The 21,589-nt window shown below is 33.4% G+C and overlaps 1 protein-coding gene across 4 annotated transcripts; it reads left to right on the top strand.

The window, feature by feature from the left end:
* Positions 4,746–21,482, top strand: LOC18597975. Of its 4 annotated transcripts, none has more exons than XM_018121412.1 (21): positions 4,746–4,893; positions 5,512–6,039; positions 6,732–6,828; positions 7,772–7,853; positions 8,481–8,626; positions 9,306–9,493; positions 9,608–9,738; positions 9,882–10,148; positions 11,432–11,572; positions 12,631–12,885; positions 13,011–13,151; positions 13,223–13,531; positions 13,677–13,850; positions 14,786–15,731; positions 15,899–15,966; positions 16,074–16,133; positions 17,274–17,378; positions 18,222–19,268; positions 19,594–20,025; positions 20,127–20,325; positions 20,700–21,482. In XM_018121412.1, exons 2-21 carry the CDS (start codon positions 5,520–5,522, stop codon positions 21,272–21,274), a joined length of 5,883 nt encoding a protein of 1,960 aa, XP_017976901.1. In that variant the 5' UTR covers positions 4,746–4,893; positions 5,512–5,519; the 3' UTR covers positions 21,275–21,482. The 4 variants fall into 4 exon arrangements, with proteins under 4 accessions (XP_017976901.1, XP_017976900.1, XP_017976899.1 ...); XM_018121411.1 differs by having other exon boundaries at positions 11,432–11,581; positions 15,902–15,966; XM_018121410.1 differs by having other exon boundaries at positions 11,432–11,581.

Below are 21,589 nucleotides of genomic sequence, written 5' to 3'. Positions count from 1 at the left end.
AAGTTTTGGTAAGTGAATCAATCAAATTCTTGCGAGATTTAATACAAACTATTATTATAACGTCATTTGCATTAATACTCTAATGTAGGCATATCGCAGATTTATGTGTTTAGACTTTTTATTATATATCTTATTATGGGCTACACATATTATAACCTCACTATCACAATATATGGAAATGGTTGGTATTGATTGTAGCCACAACTTTATATTTAATAACAAATTTCTAAACCATTTCGCTTCTTTTTTAATAGCAGTTAATGTTAAAAATTTCGATTTCATTGTGGAATGCATAAAACAAATTTGCTTCTTAGATGCCCAACTAATAGTACCACCTCTTAAAGTAAAAATCCATTATGATGTGGATTTATTGTCATCAATACTAGTTTTTCAACTAACATAAGAAAATCCTTCTAAAGTACTCGAAAAACCACTATAACAAATTTTTAAATTTTTTGCTCTCTTTAAATATCCAAGCACTCTAGTAATAGCCTTCCAATGATCTTTTATAGGTTTACTTGTAAACCTTGAAAGTTTTTTAACAACAAAGGCTATATCCAGTCTGGTACAATAAGCAACATACATAATGGTGCTTATGACACTTGTATATTCTAATTGTGCCATAACTCTTCACAATTCTTATTCAGTTTTATACTAAAATCATAAGGAGTATTAAACCTTTTCATTTCCAAATGACTAATTTTGTGAAGAATTTTTTATGTAATGTGATTGATTTAATAAAATTACTCTTTGATCTCTTTTGACTTTAATTCCCAAGATTGTATAAACTTCATTGACATCTTTCATTTTGAAAATTAAAGTCATATATTTCTTGGTTTCAATAATTTTAAGCATATTTATACCAAAGATCAACAAATCATCTACATAAAAACATATAATTACACCATAGTCTTTTTGTAAATTTAGAGTAAATACACTTATCAACATTATTATGTATAAAATCGTTTGAAAGTATAGTATTATCAAACTTTTCATACCATTACTTTAGAGTTTGTTTCAATCCATAAAGAGATTTAATTAGTTTACAAACCTTCATTTTATTTCTAACAAGTAAAAAATATTCAAGTTGCTCCTTATATATTTCTTCATTAAGATCTCCATTTAAGAAAGCAGTTTTAACATCCATTTAATATACATGTAATTTATGAATAAACGCCAAAATCAAAAGTGTTCATATAAATGTTATTTTTGCTACCGGAGCGTAAGTATCAAATTAATAAATACTTTCTTTTTGCGTGAAACCTTTAGCAACTAGTTTAGCTTTAAAGTTTTTCACCGAACCATTTGTGTTTCCTTCTAAATACTTATTTATAACCTATGAGTTTTGATCTAAGAGGAAGATCAATCAAAACCCATATTTTGTTTAATAAGATTGAATCCATTTCATCATTTATTGTTTCTTTCCAAAAAAGCTACATTCTTTGAAGACATAGCTTTTTTGAATGTTTTTAGATCATCTTTATCGTTTAACAAAATATGTATCTTTTTATACACTTTGATTTTACTTCATTCCACAATGAATGCTAATGCTTGCGAGTCAATGAAATCCGGATCTAAGTGCTTTCTTTTTTAGCTTTTTGACTTTTTCTCGGCTTAATTTGAGTATCATTATTTTTGTTGTTACTAGATGTATCATGAGAAGTTATATCACTTTAATCATACCTTGGAATTAAGACATCTTGTTCACAATCGAATTTATTTTCAATAAATTCAACATGTATAAACTCTATAATACCATTTGATTGTAAATTTAAAATTTTATATGCTTTAAAATGTTGGGCATAGCCAACAAAAACATCTTTTATTGCTTTAGGTTCAAGCTTTGTTTTCTATGGTTCAAGAACTTTATAAAAGGCTAAGCACCCCCATAATTTAAGATATTTCAAATTTGGTTTTCTTCCATTCTAAAGTTTACAAGATGAAACCTTAATATTCTTAGAATGAACTCTATTTAGTATATGACATGCTATTAATAAGGCTTCACCCTATAAATCGTACCATAGATGCGCATTCAATAACATAGTATTAATCATGTCAACCAAAGTTCCATTTTTTGTTCAGTCAATCCATTTTGTTGTGGTGAATAAGGAGCACCTTTTTAATGTATCAAACTATTTTCTTTATAGAATTTATTAAATTTTGTAGAAAAATATCCTCTTCCTCTATCACTTTTTAGAATTTTGATTTTCCTACCATTTTGATTTTCCATAAAAGATTTATATTTTTTAAATTTCTGAAAAGCTTAATTTTTTGTTTTAATTAAATAGACATAAGTGAACCTAAAATAATCATCAATGAAAGTTATAAAATATCTTTTTCCTCATATAGTTAAATAAACATAAGTTAACTAACCATTAGTAAAACCGTTTTCTTTTTCTTATGGTCAAAATACCTACTAAATCTTTTGTACTCATGCATTTTGTGTAATTTAATCCATATATTGAAAATGAAAGTAATTTAGTCCCTTAATTTTAAAAATTACTTCAATTTTGTTCCTTCACCTAATGGTATGATGTCAATATTGATGTGACGCGAACGTGTCATTTTGGTGATGTGACAGTACCACGTGGCATTGATGTGATGACATGGTAGTGCCATGTGGCACTGATGTGATGATGTGACAATGCTAATGTGTCGGTGCCACGTGGCAATATTGATGTGGCAAATTGAGAAAAAAAATTCTAAAAAAAAATTTATGTCACGTTATAGGGACTAAATTAAATAAAAATATATAGTATATGGACTAAATTGAATAAAATTGTAGTGATTAGGGACTAAATTGAAAAACAAATTGAAAAATACAATGATACATATACTTATTAATAAGCCAAATTTTTAAATGTAAAAGATTTATGGTGCTGAAAAATATATATAAATAGTTTCTTATTTGATTATGTAATTCTCAAATAAGTACTTTAATTTATTTTCTTTATAAAAATTAAGTTTTCATTTTTCTTTAAAAAAAAAATTTCAATAAGAATTAAGGTTTTGTTTTCACAGTTTTAAAGGGCAATAACTACTTTTCTCCTTGGCCACCCCTCAATTTAATTCTATGTTTTTTGTTTTTCTCATTAGAAGTTTAATTCATCAATTAATTGTTATGAAATTAGGACAATAATGACAGATTTACGTTTCTTGATTCTAATTTGGATTTTTTTTAAATTCTTTTAATTTAAGGATTAAATAGCTTTCAGATAACAACGTTTGTGTATGTCTAAATCTCATTATTCTTGATTTTTTTTTTCACTTTTAGCAATGATTATAAAAATAATTTTTAATTTTGATTTGTTCAATTTGGGCTTAATATACCTCTTATTACACCTTGAGCTACTTCACCCTTTCAAATTTTTGTTTAGTTTTTTATGTTTTTATTTTGTTAATATTTCAAGTTACATTTTTTAGACTACAATTTTTTAGATTAAAGATTACATTTATGATTGATAGAGTTAAATATAATTGTAAATATTTATACCGTTTTATTTTGTATTTGTGAATTTTCTATAAATCTAAATTAATAATTTAAATTTAAATTTAGTAAAATTTGATTGTGATTTTTGAACTTAAATAAAATTATTTTATAAGAAACTTTGAATAAATTTAAATAAAAGGTAAATTGGGTAGAGGTTGAATAATTCCAAAAGAATGGATATTTGTAAATTGTGAAATATATAATTAAATCAATCTATTTTGTCAATTTGAGTTCATATCAAGTTAAAAACTAAGTCAAATTATAATATAAATTTTAAATTTTTATACTATTACAAATAGAAGAAAAAAATTTATTTAATCTTTTTATATTGTTTTATTTCAACATTATACATGTTATTCATTTAAATTTGCCTTTAGGTATGAATTTTTTTATGAAATATTGAAATTCAAACTTAATTTTTATAAATAAGATAAATTAATATACCTATTCTAGATTTAAATAATTAAATAAAAAAATTTATATATATATTTTTTGACATCATAAATCTTTTTACACTTAAACATTTGACTTATTAATAAGTATATGTATCATCTACTTAAATATTTATATTTTTTGAATATTTTATTTTCAATTTAGTCTTAAATATCTTAATTTTGTTTAATTTAGTTCTTATATTATATATTTTTATTCAAATTAATTCCTATAACTTGACATATATTTTTTTAAAATTTTTTTTCTCAATCTGTCAAGTCAGTATTATCATGTGGCATCGATACGTCGACATATTAAAACCATGTCAATATTTTTACATCATCATATTATTATCACGTCACATTGTCATGTCATCGTATCAATATTATGTGATATTGTCTTGTCATTAAAAATATTAATATTGATGTTATCACTTTTAATGATAAAATTAGTTATAGAAAAATTAAATTGTAATAATTTTTAAAATAAAAAAATTAAATTATTTTAATTTTGAGTATAAAGATTAAATTAAATAAAATGTGTGAATATATTTTGACCTTTTTCTTATCAAAATTTGAAAAACCGAAATCGCAAATGAAAACAATCCAAATTTTTTCTTTCACTTTCCATTCTTAATGAGTTTGGATAATTTTTACAATTAATTAATCACGAGTAGTTAATCCTAAACGATGCTTAATTACCGCCAAAGAACGATCTTGTCTTCTTGTACACGTGCCAGCGTACGCTGTATTGTACTCTGCCACTGCTACCACTGGCACCATATTCCATGTTTATAAACCCTGTCACTTCCTAACTTTCACTTACCCCATGGCCCAGCACCCCCCCCTAGAAATAAAAAAAAAGTCTGCAGAATTTCCTGCATTTTCTTCTTCTCTCTTTCAAAGAACATTTCTCACATCTTGCTTTGTGATTTGTTTTATGTTACTTCTCGATAAGCCAAACAAATCCCCGTAAGTTGCTTTTTGTTTTTTTTTTTAGTTCTTTTTTCTTAGTTAATTATGTGTTTCGTTTTGTGATTCTTGTACCTAAGGATCGGTTTGAGCTAGAGTGCTCTGGTTTTTTTTTTTTTGGCAGAGAAATCATAGAAAGAACAAAAAAATAGTATTCTTCCTTAAACTTCACACTAACATGTGTTTGCATGCTCATCTCTTATAATTTTTTTTTATTTTTTTGAAATTTTTAGTCTTACCGAGTAAAATGTATTTTTATGTTCTTACGTAACTATGAATGTGTTTTTGTCCGTTGATGGCTGTTGCTTTGATCCTACAATATGTGACTTTTTCTTTTTAATTTCTTTTGTGCGGTTTCTTTCTTCTTCTTCTTCTTCTTTTGTTTAAATTTTATTCCTCTGGAGAAATTAAGAATTTCGGGTAGATTTGATGAAGAGTGGTCTTGATTTGATTGTTGAATTTTGTGAAGGGGTTGAAAGAGAAATTAGGGAGCAAAGTGTAATGCCTAGTTAATTACTTGAGGAAGAACTTACCAGATAGCCTCTCTGTTTTACTTGTACCTGTGCTTATTTTTAAATTTGATTTTGATCTTATTTTGTTCACTTCAATTGTTTGCAGTCGCGGCCATGGAAAGTAATAGTGGTATATCTGGTTCTAGTCCCAAAGGTAATGGTGCAAACAGTTCAAAAATGACTTCTACTACCGCCGAAGGTTTGACTTCCTTGGCGTCAGCTGGGAAAGATTCAAATTGCTCTAGAAGTTCTACCAGGGAAATGTGCAAAAACATACTGACTTCACCAAGCCCTTCAAGCGGTGGAAACAAAAAGCAATTTCAGAAGCCAATGTTCAAAACTAAGAGGACGCCGAAGTGGTTTGAGAAGAGAAGAATGACAAGATCTATGAAAAGGTTGGACAAAATTGATCGGTACTTCTCATGTTTTTCTGTCTCAAAGATGTGTGAACAAGTTTCAGGTTCACTTCGCTATGAGAAAGTTAAGTTGGTGAATCCTCAGGAACTAGTTAAACCGCATGACAATGTAAAGCGGGTTGCAGACCATGAACTGAATCCTTCTAATAGGATGAGATGTGATTCTCGCAGCTATAGAGAATGGCTGAGATTGCGAGCTAGCAAATATAAAGTGTCAGGTAACAGCCTTGTTCCACTCCACCAATAGTTCAAGAAGTATCCATAAATGGTATTCAGGAATATTTATGGATTTTAACTTAGATATATTGTAACTTGCAACCTCCTTATAGCTGCAACTTTTATATTTTTAATTCAAATTGTTCTATTTGTGTGTGTGTGTTGAGTTGCATAAGGGTGCTGGTATTGTGAAAGGAATGGGGTATGGTGGTCTAGGTGGGTCAAAATAGGTCGCTAGTGCTTGTAAATATTATTGCAATCGTGCATGGTTTTTTTTTTTTTTTTATAATTGGGGGAGGGGAGATTCGAACCTGCTCTTTTAAGCAGGGGATCATGCACCAACCAATAAGCCAAATGCTGGGGTGCAAAAAAAAGGGTTTTATGGGCTGAATGAGAAGTTCAGTTAGCCCAATGCATGCATGCATGCATGCATGTTTTTATGTATCTATAAATTCAGAAAAGGTATATTTTATGTTCGCTTCAAAAGAATAAACACATTTGTTGTTTGTTAGCTCATTGAATGCTGTCATTGGGCAGCAAAGATCTCAGTTCTCTAGCTATGGACTTTACATGTGAAAAGCAATCTTTGTTTTGCTAAGATCTGATGATTTATTTACCATATTATCTGGGTTGTTTTTATTGTTGTTGTTTTTTTTTTTTTTAATTTTTTTATCAACTTGGTAATCTTGTTAAGGATCCTATGGAAGCCTGAGTGTCACTACTGCTGATGCTTGCGAGGAAGTAAAGGAGGAAGTTATGGAGAGTCGCCTTTTATGTTCTAAAATGCAGAGGTACTGCTTTTGCAACTTACTATTTCTAAAACAGCCAGCATGCTAATACCTGTTCCTTACTCTCTGTTGCAATGAAAGACACAAAATGGGAAAAACAGAAATGTTGTTATTGGCCACCGAATAAGAATTTCTTCATTAACTACCATAATGCCTTGCCTTTTTTTCTTGAGTAACATAGCTTCAATATTTGATGATTATGTTCATATTACTGTTTTGATCCCGATTCTATCGGCAGTTTTTATTATTTCATTGATCATACAGTTCATACCTGATGTCTATGTTCTTATACCAAGGTTGTGAGAGAAAAACTTTTAGAACCCCATTACTGGAAAAACATTTAACCTTATGGGTATTTACGATGGAGTTAATGCACCAATCAACCAGAGGAAATCTACATATGATTATGTTTGGTTAGTTGACCTGATATGAGTTATGATAAATTGTAAGCATGATTTCATTGCAAGATAGTACACTATCATTTTGGTCCCACAGTTCTTCTCCAATGGTTAGTGATGGAACAGGGGTTTTACTAATGCAAATTGTAGAAAAGATCTGACCATTGTACAAAGGGCCTAAATACAGGCACTATCTTTACTTTTGGTTGGAAATAAAAGTGGAATTGTGTTTAGAAAGTGTCCACCATGTATGCTTCACTACTTTGCATTAAGTGTCTGTTGTAAAATGATTGAAATGATGAAACTGTCTGAAATGTTGTAAGGACTGATAATTATTCATTTTACTTTAACATTGCTTAACTTAAATCGTTTTACTCCATTTTGTTGGCTTGGCTACTTACATATTGGTTGTTTTTTTTGTCTTAAAGCTCACGACTATTGTTAATGTATGTGTATGTTCTGCAAGAATCTTGATGATGAAATTTCTGGACATGTTGTTATATGTTGATGGTAATCAATGACCATTAATCTTCTCTTTACCTTTGAAGGGTGGATTTTGATTCAACACAACAATGTTATTCTTGCAATGCAGAACCAGGGAACGCATTGCATAGTGTCTTTCCTGTTCAGGTCGATCTGCTTCAAAGTCTTTAAAATTTGACCTTTTTCTATTTTTTTTTCTTGCACATCATATTTCCATTTGTGTCCTTCACATGCTTTACTGAGTTAGCTTCAAAGGAAGAGCTTTATGTGCATGTTTTAGGCAATTTCAAAGAAGCATCTGCTTTAAAAAGTTCTTAATGGGATGAAAATGCATGTGTTAACACGAGAAATGAGACTGTAGTCTTTAAAGAAAACATTTGTTTTGATTCCAGTTTTCCTGTAACATAGATGCTTTTCCTTGTTACCATGTTGCAGCATTATTTTACTTCTTCATCATTGTTTTTAAAGCTGACAGAGGATGATTTATTATTTGCTTAGTATCTAATTGCTGTTACACCTCTTGTTATTTATTTTTATCCTACAAATAATTGTTTTCTCTTGCAAATTTCTGTGGATTGTTCTAACTAATGCAAATGCTATGTTAGAGGTTCTAGCTTGCATATAATATGTCTTTATTAAGAGCATTTAGTGTTAACTTGCTTTTCTTTTACTAAGTACTTTTTATTTCCCTCAAAATTTTTCTCCATTGACATTCATGCTGACTCAATAAGCTTAAGGTTCATTACTCTTCCCATTTCTTATCCATTATGCCAGGATGGAAAGGAATTGATTTCTGAGCTCAATATGGATCAGACTGAAGAATATTCCAGTGATGTGTTGGACAAGGAATCTCAGTTAGAAATTAAAACTGGTGGCGGACATAATGCATGTGTCACCTGCATGCTTGGTGGAAAGCTTTTGTGAGTTACTCAAATACAATTAGTTTCTTCTTTATATCTCATTTCTTAGATTGGATAATATCCTGGATGGACCATACCATGTAATTAACTTGGCCCATTACTTATGGTTAGTATCATGTAACTGTTTTATGGCCAGCAACCATGTTGCTACTAGAAACTCCATTTTGTTGTTGCTTACTTTCTTTGCAAAGATGACATTAAGGACTAGGGAGGGGGTAGAAGAACAAAACAAATTCTAACATGTGACTGGTCACAACTGGGGAGCACAATATGCTGAATGAGTTTGATTGGATGGTCTTCTTTATGTGTAGCTTACAATCATATGCAGTTTGATTGGGGATTATTTGTGCCAAGAATAAACGTAGATGGTTCTTAAAATTAACTTTGCCTACTTATTTTTGTGATGTAGCATTTTTTTATTCTTCAGATTGCCTACGTCTCCCCTTTTTTAGCCTTCCTGGCTTTTCTTTATCCTTTTTTGAACAAGATATTTGATTTGTTAATATGATATAATTGGTTTGCAAAATATAGCCCTAGAGTTGGTAGTACACACTTTTGGCTCCATTTTGTTACAATATTATTTTCACATATTTAAAGTTGTTAATTTGTTTTAGTATTATCTTTTCTTTCATTTGTCCATCTTCTAGCTATATATTGCATCTTATTTGTTAAATTTCAGGTCCTGTGTTGGAAAAGGGTGCAAAAGGGATTTTCATCTTTCCTGTCTTGTCCCTGCTCTAAGTAATTATCCACCTGGAGTTTGGCACTGTATTTGGTGTGTAAAAAAGAAGAAAGAACTTGGTGTGCATTCTGTCTCTGAAGTAGAGTCCATTTGGGATGCTAGAGAGGCAGTTTCTGATAATAAAAGTACAACTCATTATACTCTTGTAATGCTTGCTTTGCATTTGTAATTAGTTGATACAGTGTTACCATGTTTAAGAAGTAAATTTTGGTAATGATTAGTTGGTTCTGTGGTGTTAGCAATGCCGTGGGAGAAGCAATACTTTGTAAAGTACCGAGGTCTTGCTCATGTTCACAATCGCTGGATTCCTGAAAAAAAGCTGCTTTTGGAGGCTCCAAGACTTGTTACAAAATATAATAGCAAAAATCAGGTTCTTAGTAGTTTTTCATGTTTAACTTTATATGGTACCAATCAAAGAAAAAGAATCTCTTCCTAGTTTAGTGGGAAGAACAATATTAATGTATGTTTTCACTTTCATTGTGGGCCGGCATGGGGGTTGAGTGGTTCTTTCAGGTGATTAGGTGGAAAACAGAGTGGACTGTTCCACATCGTTTGCTACAGAAGAGAAAGTTATTGTTTCCTACAAATTCTGATGAGAATGATTTAGATTGCACTTATGAGTGGCTCGTGAAATGGACTGGCCTTGGTTATGAGCATGCTACATGGGAATTGGAGAATTCTTCATTTTTGACATCACCTGAAGCTATGAAGCTCATGAGAGATTTTGAAATTCGGCACCTAAAGTCAGAAACATTGTCTTCCCATTCTGAAGAAGAGAAGGTGCTTCTAATATAGGAAAACTGACAAATAGATGTAAATTGTACTTATTTACTTACTGCATATTTATTCCATCTTTATAGGTATAACCTAAATGTACAGGTTTCTTTCATACAATGCCTTTGAATTTCTGAGTCTTTTTTCATCTGTAACAAATTCACACTTTAACATGAAAAGGCCTTGCTAAACAAAAGCATGTCCCATGGCATGCAGAAGCTAATCAAAGTATTTATTGAGGAAAAGGTTGTGAACTTGGGGTGCTGTAACTTTAGAGTATGGTTTTTAAGTGAGTTTGCCTGATAGCTGTTGCAATGGCAATTACCTTTGGTTCTGAGTAGTTTTAAAAGTTTTAACGATGCTAGATTTTTTCCCTTTCCTTTACATTTTGTTCTTATCCTTTGGTTTCACTATATACTTGTTGGATTTGGTTGTTTAAGTAGAAATTCAGATTTAAATTTTCCTCAACTCGGAGTGCTAAATTAGAGTAGAAGAAGTGGATGGGGCGTAGATGATGCTATTGATTAGGTTATGGAACTTTATTACTGCTACAATCCTGCAATGTTAGATTTTTTGTCAGTGGGATTCCAGGGTAGCTGGGATTTTGGAAAGGCACTCTAATAATGTAGTAACTTGAGGGTGCTTTTCTTGTATGATTGGTGCTCCTTGAGCTTGTGCTTTGTGTAAATGAAACTTCCAATAGGCAACTAACTTGAAAGTAAAGAAGGTGAATCTTGAATTAATTTGTGAAATTGCAAAATCAAATGTTAGTGTTTAAGATGAATACTTCATTTCAATTAAAAAAGGTTATGAGAGGCTGGAGAGAATAGTTTATAAGAACTTCAATTGATAAGAATGGAAAAGGTATGTAAGGTGCCCATTTCAGCTTACTGTTGCTTTATTTATGTCCCTTCAGCCTGTTTATTCTCGGTCAGTATAGATTTGTTCTTAGATAAATGAGCTGGAGCAAAGTATAGGATTTTTTGTTTATTTGTGTAATACTCATGCCTGTTTCAGTCTTATCATGATTATCACTCTGTATAATATTCAAGTCTTCTTGTATTAGTATCTTATAACTCTGCTGCAGAATGCTGCTGTTCTTAGATTATGAGCTTGTGTTTATCTGCAGCATATACTGTGTTTGTTTACTCATGCCTGTTCCTCTAGCTGCTGATGTTTGTTATTCTGTATATGGGCCTTAAATCTAATGCTACTTGTGTGAATATTTTAATTTTGTATTCAGATTATGGGGTTATGAATTTATTGTAAACAATTTGCTGGTTCTGCAGAAGGAAAAATGCAGCGTTTCTGAATTGTCACAGTTGTCATTTGGAGGTTCACCTGGAGAATATGACCGTTATCTAAGTTATGTTAATAAGCTTCTTGCACATTGGAACAAATGTCAGAATGCTGTTGTCTATGATGACCAGGTGGATCAGGTAGATGGTTGTTTACCTTGTTCCCATCCCTATTTTTCATCTGGTTCTTCCGTTTCTGAGATGCTTCATGAAACATAATATCCTCTTTGATTTTATTATAAAAATTTGTGTATGTGTGCATTTGCTATTGTAAATGAACTTTGACTACATGAATATCCTCTTCTTCGCTTTCATTTGTTTTTTTATTGCAAATGAGCTGCTTTTTGAGGTGTTAATCATAATCAGAAGATCAGTTTTATTCTTGTCACTGCAAAAGCATTTTGTCTAACAAAGCTTGAGTGAGTGATTAATTAGGCTCTATTTTTGCTGTTACAAAGGGGAGCTGTCAAAATTATAGGATATATCTGTACATGCTATTTGTGAATTTTTGGTTGTTCCCTGTTATAAATTGTGTGTTGTTAATAGGACAGTTAGTCTAAAAGGCAAGAGCTCAAGAATGTTATTAAATAAATATCCAACATGCCTCTTCAAAATGCAAGTTGTGCTTAGAAGCATGGGCAATGCACAGGCCCAATGAATACCTTGTATTGGAATTTAGTCAACAGAATAAGGGTTGAAGCTTAATTGTTAGTTATGGGCTCTAGGAAGGTTTATGTATTAATCTCCAATAGAGACTTTCCAGATGGTGTGTGGTAACATATGCACAGATTATTTGGAATGACTATATTGAATCTTCTGTGCCCAGGGTCCCAATGCCAGAAAGTAAGCTTATCATGAGTTTTAGCCAGATGGCTACACTTATATATGGAGAATTTAAAATCAACTGTAACTGATAGTGTTGAAGGATTCAGAATTTTCTTCCAGAGATACTCCCTTCATATCTAACCCATCTCAGACATTCTTAATATTTTCTCTCATATGTTTTTACGCTTTACGGTGTAGGTCAGGTTTTCATTTTCATGCTCTCTTGGGTTGCTTGTATGGATGTGAGTTTATATATAACTTAAAATTTGCTGACTCTCTCTGTCTCTCTCTCTCTCTCTCTCACACACACACACACAAATATTTTATAACCAGAAGAAATGACCAAATTAAACTGCATTATTCAGGAGCGAGTTATAAAGGTGATATTGTTTGTTTTATCTCTGCAATTTACTGCACGGAAGCCTATTCTAATAATCTCAAAGTCGACTGCTCTTTCTGTATGGGAATCTGAGTTCTTACGTGTGGCATCATCTGCCAATATCATAGTTTATAAAGGGAGCAAAGATGTCCGGAGTAGTATTAGATCATTGGAATTCTACAATGAAAGTAGTTCCATAATGTTTGAGATACTTCTATCCTCTTCTGATGTTGTTGCTGAGGTACCTTTTTTTTTTTTTCCAATCCATATTATTTCATTTCACAACTGACTTGAAATACAAACTTTCTCTGATAAAGGAGACAATCACAGGAAATACATTAATTTGTCTTGTGTGATTATTTGCAGGACTTAGATATGTTAAAAGCTGTAGAATGGGGAGCTGTTGTAATTGATGAGTGCCAAAGCTCTAGAATGTCTAGATATTTTGAACAAATCAAGAGGCTAATAGCTGATATGAGGCTTCTTCTTGTTAGTGGTCAAATCAAGGTATATTTAAATCTATAACCACTTTTTTCTTTACAATCCCAGATTTACTCATCTACTGCTCACATTTTCAGGATTGCTCTGCTGACTATCAGAATTTGCTGTCCCTCCTTGATTCTGGATATGAGCTAAGCAGTGACCATTTGAAGATTGACTCTAATACTAATGTTTACGAACTAAAGGAAACATTTGCTAGTTATGTTGCATTTGAGTGCAAGTCAGGGTCTTCTAGGTTTGTTGAGTATTGGGTTCCAGTCCAGCTTTCTTATCTGCAACTTGAGCAGTACTGTGCTACATTGCTTTCGAACTCAATGTTTCTTTCTTCATCTTTGAAGAGTGATCCAGCTGATGCTCTTCGTGAGGTTATTATTTCAACCAGGAAGGTTGGCCTAACCAGACCATGGCACTCATAGAGTTAGCTGCTGTTTTGCATTTTGTTGTTTTAATTATTACTTTAAAGTGCATTTATTGCTGTGGAGTCTAAACTGACAATATCATGCCATATGCATTTGTTGTGTTTCTTTGCAGTGTTGTGATCACCCATATCTTCTTGATCAATCTTTGCAAAGTGTTGTCACAAAAGGTCTTTCTGCAGAAGAGAATTTGGCAGTTGGAATAAAAGTGAGTGGAAAACTGCAACTTCTTGATAAAATCCTTGTGGAGACTAAAGCCAGGGGCCTACGAGTATTAATCCTTTTTCAGGTAGCCTGGCAGACTACATTGAGGTTTTTTTTTTTGGGGGGGTGGTGGGGTGTGGGTGGGGGGAGGGGGGGAGAGGTATAATGTGCCAGAATCATGAGATGTCATTTGAGGGGTTGATCAGGAATTAGTCTAACCTTCTTGCTTGCAGTCATTGTTTAAATTGATGATATGATACTTCATGTGCCTTATAGAATTTACGTCATTAAACCTTTTGAAGAATAATGTAGAATGTACTTCAGTTTCCTCAATTTGATGTAACCATTTGAAGTCTTCAACATGTTGTTAAAACGAGTATATTGAAGATCTTCCTATCAAAATTTTAAGGAATTTATTAAGCATTTGTTGCCTATATAGATTCATGTCTTGTATTAGTAAATAATTTGTAGAGGAAAACTTGCACTGTGATTGGAGCCATGCCTTTTATTTTGCTATATTGGATTTTTCATTTTTTGTATATTTCTGAACTTGAAGATATGTGAATTTTCATTAAATTCATCCCACCTCCAAGTCGCTTGGAGCTTGATGATTAAGATTATTATCACAAGAGTCATTGTTTTCTGTGTAAATTCTTCTAAGCAACTAGTTCCTTTTGGTTTGGCTTTGCTTTGCATGCAAAAGTTTCCAGGAAATCAATTAGATTGCAAGATTTCAACTAACTGGCAATTGTTTTTTTTTTAAATATAATTTAACTATGATTTAGCCTTTGTCCCTGCAGCTTCTCCTTTAACTAGTTTATTTGTTTCTTCATCCTCTATCTTTGAAAAATTTGAGACGTTGTTCTCATTTGTCACTCTGTGATGTGGTGGTTGATTGGTATTTTTCTATAAAAAAGAACTTTGTGTTTCCAACTTCTCAATGACATATATCTTTCTTGATTGCATAGGGTTTATTAATTAACAGTTTAGAATTCTCTCGTTTAAATTTATGCTGTGCAGTCAATTGGTGGCTCTGGACGAGACTCAATAGGAAATATTCTGGATGACTTTATCTGTCAGAGATTTGGTAAGTATTCTTATGTGCGCATTGATGGTAGAGGATATGCCAATTCAGAGAAAAAAGCGGTTGTAAATATGTTTAATGATAAAGAAAGTGGCAGACTTTTTCTTTTGCTTGAAGATCGCGCTTGTCTCCCAAGCATTAAACTTTCAGCAGTCGACATTGTCATTCTGTTTGACAGTGATTGGGAGCCACTGAATGACATAAAGGCCCTGCATAGGATCTCTATTGGTTCACAGTTTGAGCAGCTCAAAGTATTTCGTTTGTATTCATCTTTTACTGTTGAAGAAAAAATTCTAATTCTTGCTAAGGAAGGTAGAAGAGTAGATAGCAATATAAGAACTTTAAACAGGAACAGCTGCCTTAGATTGCTAAGTTGGGGTGCTTCTTATCTATTCAATAAGCTTGATGAATTTCATGGCTGTAGTAAGTTGTTCTCAGTTTCAAATGTTTATTGTGAACAGTCATTTCTGAATGCTGTATTATTAGAGTTGCTAAGGCAATTACCTTGCAGAGGTGAGAGCAATCATTCTGCCAAATGTTCATTTATTACAAAAGTACCCCAGAACATTGTCTATGATGGAAGCATTTCTTTATTCGGTGAAAAAGAAATAGGATCGATGAACCATGAACCATCAACATTTTCTTGGCAAAAACTGCTCGAAGGAAGGCAACCGCAGTGGAAATTGTTATCTGAGTCCTCTCCAAGAAGAAAGAAGTTTCAATATCTTGATAATCCACCAAGAAAATCCGAATTTGGAGATGGTGGTGATATAAAGAAAAGCCAGATAGTGGTCAACAGCACAGATGATCCTACATATCCAAACTGGAAGTTAAAAGGCAAAAGGAAAATAACTGTTGCAAACAAGAAAAGAAAGCTGGCTGGTATGGACAAATTCCTAAAATGCTAGTTAGTTTTTAAATGTTTTAACTGGGAAGATTCCTAGTTGTGTGGAAAATGATGAAGTCAAGATGGTTGTTGCGGAGAAAAAAATCAAAACTTTAGTGTCTCTCCTTTTTTGCTTTTCTAAAGCTAACTTTTCTTTCTACAGCAGCATCTAAGGACATAGGTGAGACAAATTTTCATTGCTCAACAGATGGTAAGAAAGATGTTAATCAGGTAAATAATTACTATTGGTGCCTCCTTTGCTTGATGATACTAAGAGCAATTTGAAGTCAACTTGATTTAATCTGAGAGATGAAACATATATATATATCATGTGGCAGAACAATCAATTGTTGCTGAAGCTGGGGATCTCAAAACTTTGTGAAACTCTGCTACTTCCGGTACAGTACACTCTTTCGACACCTTTGAGTTTGTTTTATATGAATTTAAATTAACTTTATGTGTAGATTTTGACCAATAAAAAAATCAGTTGAAATTCTTTTTTTATTGAACTTTTCTGTCTATGCATCCATTATTAAGTGTGATACGTTTCCTTTCCTATGTTGTGTAAATTATCATGGAAAATTAAATAACAAGATGATTAGATGATTCAGATGGCAGCATATATCAATGCAGTGCATAAATATGCAGATCTGTGTAAATATCATTCTCTAATGCACAATATAAAGCAGTGTGAAGTTTGCATTTGATATTGCAATGTATTTGCTTGGATCTCCTTCTATTTCCCTGGCTTAAGGAAAGGCTGGCATTAAGGTTCTTATAAATGGGGGAAAATTGGAATCTCTGAACGAGTTAAGTATTTGTACATGAATTGCTTTCTGAAATTTAATGGGGCTTAAAAATAAATCTGTAATATACCTGCAGTGTAGGACCAGGGGAAAAGTAGGTATGGGGCTTGAAAAGTACAGCTTGAAATGGGATTGCTGGTTGACTTGTCTATTTGGTAAATAACTTTATCGAATAAGGGGAAAAAGATTACTATTGGCCTTCATATGTATAGGTTCCTGGAATTCCTTGTCTCTCCGGTGTGAACATGAAAAGAAGTCTTGAGAAGTTGTTACTTTAACATCCCCCCCCTCAAACCCAAAAAAACAAAAAAAAACAAAAGATTTTTCTGCTAAGGTATCACACTCGGGGAGAAGAAATACCTATTTGAAAGACCAAACAGTTGCAAAATCCTGATAATATTTCATTGAGTTGTAAAAAAATAAATAGAAACTTGTATAGGTTCTCCATGAGACAACTCTAAATATAATAAACCTTGACCATCAAAAATTAACTGATTTCCCCTGTGAGATGTGAATTTTGGAAATTAAGATGAAAACCCCAAAAACTCCTATTAAAATAAAAAGAAGCCCTGTGAATTGGAGTGGCAAATTAAGCAGATAAATGTGTAAATAATCTTTGCTGTGAAACAAATCAGCATTATTGTTCTGTGAACACTAATGGTAGTAGTTCTGTTATATCTGTTTCTAAATTTGATGAAATTTGGGAAAGTTACATTTTTACCTTTAATGTAGGAGAATGTCAGGGGCACTGCAGTGGCATTTCTTGAGTACATAATGCGAGATTATGATGTTAGCTGGGAATCTGTTTCTACATCACAAGCATACCAGATATCTCTGGTTAGAATGATTCTAACACTTAGTGTAGCATGTTGTCTTTGTTGTATGAATGATTATTTATCATTTAGAAACTAAAAATAATTGAATTTATCTGTACATAAGCATCATCTCTCTTTCACTCTAGTGTGCTTACATGTGAATGTGAGTGTAAGCTTGCTTATACTTGGACAAGATTTAAGAGTAAATTGATTCTGATACAGTGTAAATGGATGTATCAGTTCGGATGACATTAAGGTGCATACAGTGTTGATTACTGGGATATGAAATTCTAGTCTAATTTGTAATTTTCTTGAATACTGTTCAACAAACTTATGAGTCATGGCCAACCTAGAAATCTTGCAAATTTTTATTACTTTATTCTGCCAGAAGTTCTTAAATTTTTGCATGTTTATTTACTTTTCTGGGATTTCTCCTGCAATACCACATCCTGTTTATAAAATTTTGAAATACATGTGAAGTACCCTTTGATTCATTACTTTCACTTTGTCAGGAAGTTGGTCCTGTTATCACATCTTTAATTATATTCACAGAACCATCTTTGCTGCCAAACAGAGCTCCCAGTAACATAGAAAGCTTGTCAATGTCCCCAAACATCTACTGCTATTAAGACCTGTCTCTTGCTTCTTTTGCTCATTTGGTTCATTTCCCCCCCCTCTTTTTTGTCTTTTTCTTCTCATATACATCTCTAGAAACACTTTTGCCCTGCCAAGTGCTATTTTTCAGATTTTGCTGTACTTTACAAAGTTTTCACATTCATTGCATGGGCATGCCCAATTCCGCTGTTGCAAGCATGTTTCACATTCATTGTACATGCAGTTTGCTGATGAACTGTGTAATTTCTAGTGTTGGACAGCTGCTGATTTATTGGAACATAAGATTAATCAGAACAAATCACTTGCACTTGCAAAACTACGCTTAAATTTGGACTGCAGGGAGGAAGAGGTAGATTATATTTACTCCAAATTGCAGAGTGTTGCGAAAAAGTTTGCTCAATGTTCCGAGAATGTAAAGGGTTACAAGAAGTCAAATTGTTCAAAGAGAGTTTGTGTCAACCCCCAACATCCTGTTCCTAAAACTATACCATCTATTCCTAGCTGTGGTCAAAGTGGAACTTTACAGAGTGCATCATCTAACGGTCCTGATGAATCTCTTACTGAGAAGACAGTATCCAGTTTACCTATGAGATTGGTAGCTGATCACTTTAAATCTGATCCAGAGCATGGTGGAACAGAAGTAATTGTCTTGGAAGGAGTGAGAGCCAATAATAGCAAGCAGCATTTTAAGGTTGGTAGTCCCTGTGATCAACCAAAAGATCATGCCCTTATATTAGATTCTCGACACCACCAAAGTCCTGTTAGACTGCCGACCACTGATTTTATTGCAGAGCCTTCTGAAGTTCCCCAAGCCCAATGTAATGAAATAGTTACAGGCAATGACCTTGTGACTACAACCAATGCTACCCAGCCCAATGAAGATAGTGATGAAACAGATGCAGTGACCTTAGAAAGAGCAACTGTTTTTGGTAGTCCCAGTGATCAACCAAAAGATCATGCCCTTATATCAGATTCTCGACACCACCGAAGTCCTGTTAGACTGCCGGCTACTGATTTTGTAACAGAGCCTTCTGAAGTTCCCCAAGCCCAATGTAATGCAATGGTTACAGGCAATGACCTTGTGAAAACTACCAATGCTACCCAGCCCGATGAAGAAAGTGACGAAACAGATGCAGTGTCCTTAGAAAGAGCAACTCTTTCAAGGATCAGTCAGCACGATAGTGCAGTTACTCATCTCACTGGAGACTTGAATGCTTTGGAGTTTACTGGGACTGGCCAATCCTTGGTGGAGGCAGATATTAACACTGTTGAATCATATTCATTGCTATGCCAAGAGGTAAGAAAAGGTCAGATGACTAGATTGATTTTTGTGTATATTTTTATCCAATCTCCTGTATGTAAAAAAAAAAAAAAAGAAGTTACGGCCATCAATTATAGTTTTTGAATAAATTCATTGATAAATACCCCCCTTTGTCCAACATGCATATGGAGAGAGAAAGACTGTTTATCTTAATTAGGGCTGTACAGAACTTCTAGAAACTTTACTCAATTAGGTGTGGTCATGTAAAAGTTTAAAGTTCCAGCAGATGTATTTTTTGATAAATTCATTGATAAATGGTGCCTTTAATTGCTAATTGTTCTGTTCTAATCTTAAATTGCAGACAGCTGTCTCCTTACCACTTCATATAAGGTCATCTTCCTCTGAGAGCAGTATATCTACTATACCTGCATCTGGGATGCAACATCTTCTCAGCAGCAATCAGCATGCTTTGTGTCAAGAGGCTCCAGTTCCAAGACAACCATTATTAGAGGTCCCACTGGATGAATCATCTGGTCCTCCTGTTATGCATTCAGTTACACTTGTGCCGCAACAGCCATCTGCAAGTACACCTGTGGGTGAAAGTCAAATGTGCATTGAGAACCAAAGGAGCACAACTACTCTCTTAAGATCTCCAAACGATTATCCTTGTCAAGTCAACATTGTGAGACCTGTGAGTGTGACACCTCAGCCTGCTTGCTCAAAGCCACTTCGCATTGAGCTGGAGAGAATACAAAAGTTTAGGGAGCAAACTTTGAAGCTACATGAAGATACGGTATGTGCAAGATGAATTTAGTTTCTCTTTTTAAATTTTGATGTCATGTTTAGTCAACTAAATGATGTGAGCATTATTGCATCTCTTTCCCAATTGAGCAGATATTACGGCTGAAGTCTGAGTGTGATAAAGAGATAGAAGAAATATGTAAAAAGTATGACATGCTCCTTCAAGATGCTGAGGTAGCATTCATGCAAAAGGGACAGGATCTTGAGAGTTATTGCAGCAAAGTTTACTTAAATAACATATTGGCAGAAACACTGACATTTAATTTGGAAAAAAATTCAGCTGGATCACCAGGTACATGGCAGGAAATAAACCTCTTTTAGAAAATATTTGACATGTTTATTCTTGAGTAATTATAAAGTATCATTGTTCATTCTAGAGATTCTGCTCTAAAGTTTGCTAATTCTGCACTAAACCTATCAATCACATGTTTCATGATTTTAGGCAGAGTTCATCTGATGCAACTAGTTCAGTATTACAACTTTCATATGCTCTTTTAAATGAAAGGAAGACACATTCAGCTTTATGGTTATGATTGCAGATTTACATGAATTTGCTTTTTATATCACACGTATTATGAGTGTATCTTTGTGCAGACATAAAGTGATACCTGTGGTGTTTCCTGCCTTTAACTTCATCTAGCTTCTGACAACATTTTGTTCTTGCAGCAATTGACAGTTTCATTAATCAGTTGATTCAGCAACCTTCTCTGATGCTTGATCCACAAATTCCATCATCGACAGGCCTAGGTGCAGCAGCACCTGCACAGATGTCTAACCATACACCAACTGGTGTTGTTGCACCACATTCCAGTCCTGCAATCCGTGTTAGAGGAAGCTGCTGGGTTGGCAATGCACGAGCACCAGCTCCACACCTTCGAGCCTTAAATCCACCACCCATGTCGACACCTCATATATCAGCCTTGCGTGGAAAGATGCCCAATCAGCAATTGGTAAGTAATCCACAGACAATTTCACCATACCTACCTCGTGGAACACCTAGGCTGCCCAGAGAATCATCTGGTATTCATTTTCCGGTTTTCAATAGTTATGTTTCAGCGCTAGAAGTTCCTCTGGATATTGGCAATCATGCTGGTCCTAACCCACAACATCAGTTAAGACCTTGGCATAACTGGGGATTGACTTCTCACATACCCAGTCTAACAGACCGAGTGGCCACTGGTTCTCCCGTTGTCCCAGCTGCTTTTGATGCAGAACCCATTTGTTTATCAGATGATGATTGATCAGCATGGGGAATACTTTTTCAAAATCTTGACATGGTCATGACCAAATTTCATGTATAAATGTATAGGTCTCAGACAGATTCTAGACACGATGAATTGCTAAACCATTTTGGATTCTCGATAGTATTCCAAATTCGTCTTGGAAAAACCGAAGCCTGCAGTGAAACTTAACTACATCGTTATCTATTGACATCCATTGGTCTTTTGATTCGAGAGTAAAGGTCCGAATTTTGCTTTAACAAATTGTGACAAACCAAAAGCATTCTCATAAGTGAACCAATCGAAAGCACTGTAGGGAAGGCATGACAACAGGAA

Source organism: Theobroma cacao, chromosome 5 (genome assembly GCF_000208745.1).
Source record: "Theobroma cacao cultivar B97-61/B2 chromosome 5, Criollo_cocoa_genome_V2, whole genome shotgun sequence".
Classification (NCBI taxonomy): Eukaryota; Viridiplantae; Streptophyta; class Magnoliopsida; order Malvales; family Malvaceae; genus Theobroma; species Theobroma cacao.
The sequence above is the reverse complement of the archived record's forward strand: the minus strand, read 5'-3'. Positions and strand labels throughout refer to the sequence as shown.

Excerpts from the sequence above, each read along its gene's own strand:
- LOC18597975 (XM_018121410.1), top strand. The coding sequence starts at position 5,520 with ATGGAAAGTAATAGTGGTATATCTGGTTCTAGTCCCAAAGGTAATGGT. Across the intron at positions 12,886-13,010 it reads CTTCTGATGTTGTTGCTGAG|GACTTAGATATGTTAAAAGC; the intron begins GTACCTTTTTTT and ends GATTATTTGCAG. Across the intron at positions 20,326-20,699 it reads AAATTCAGCTGGATCACCAG|CAATTGACAGTTTCATTAAT; the intron begins GTACATGGCAGG and ends TTGTTCTTGCAG.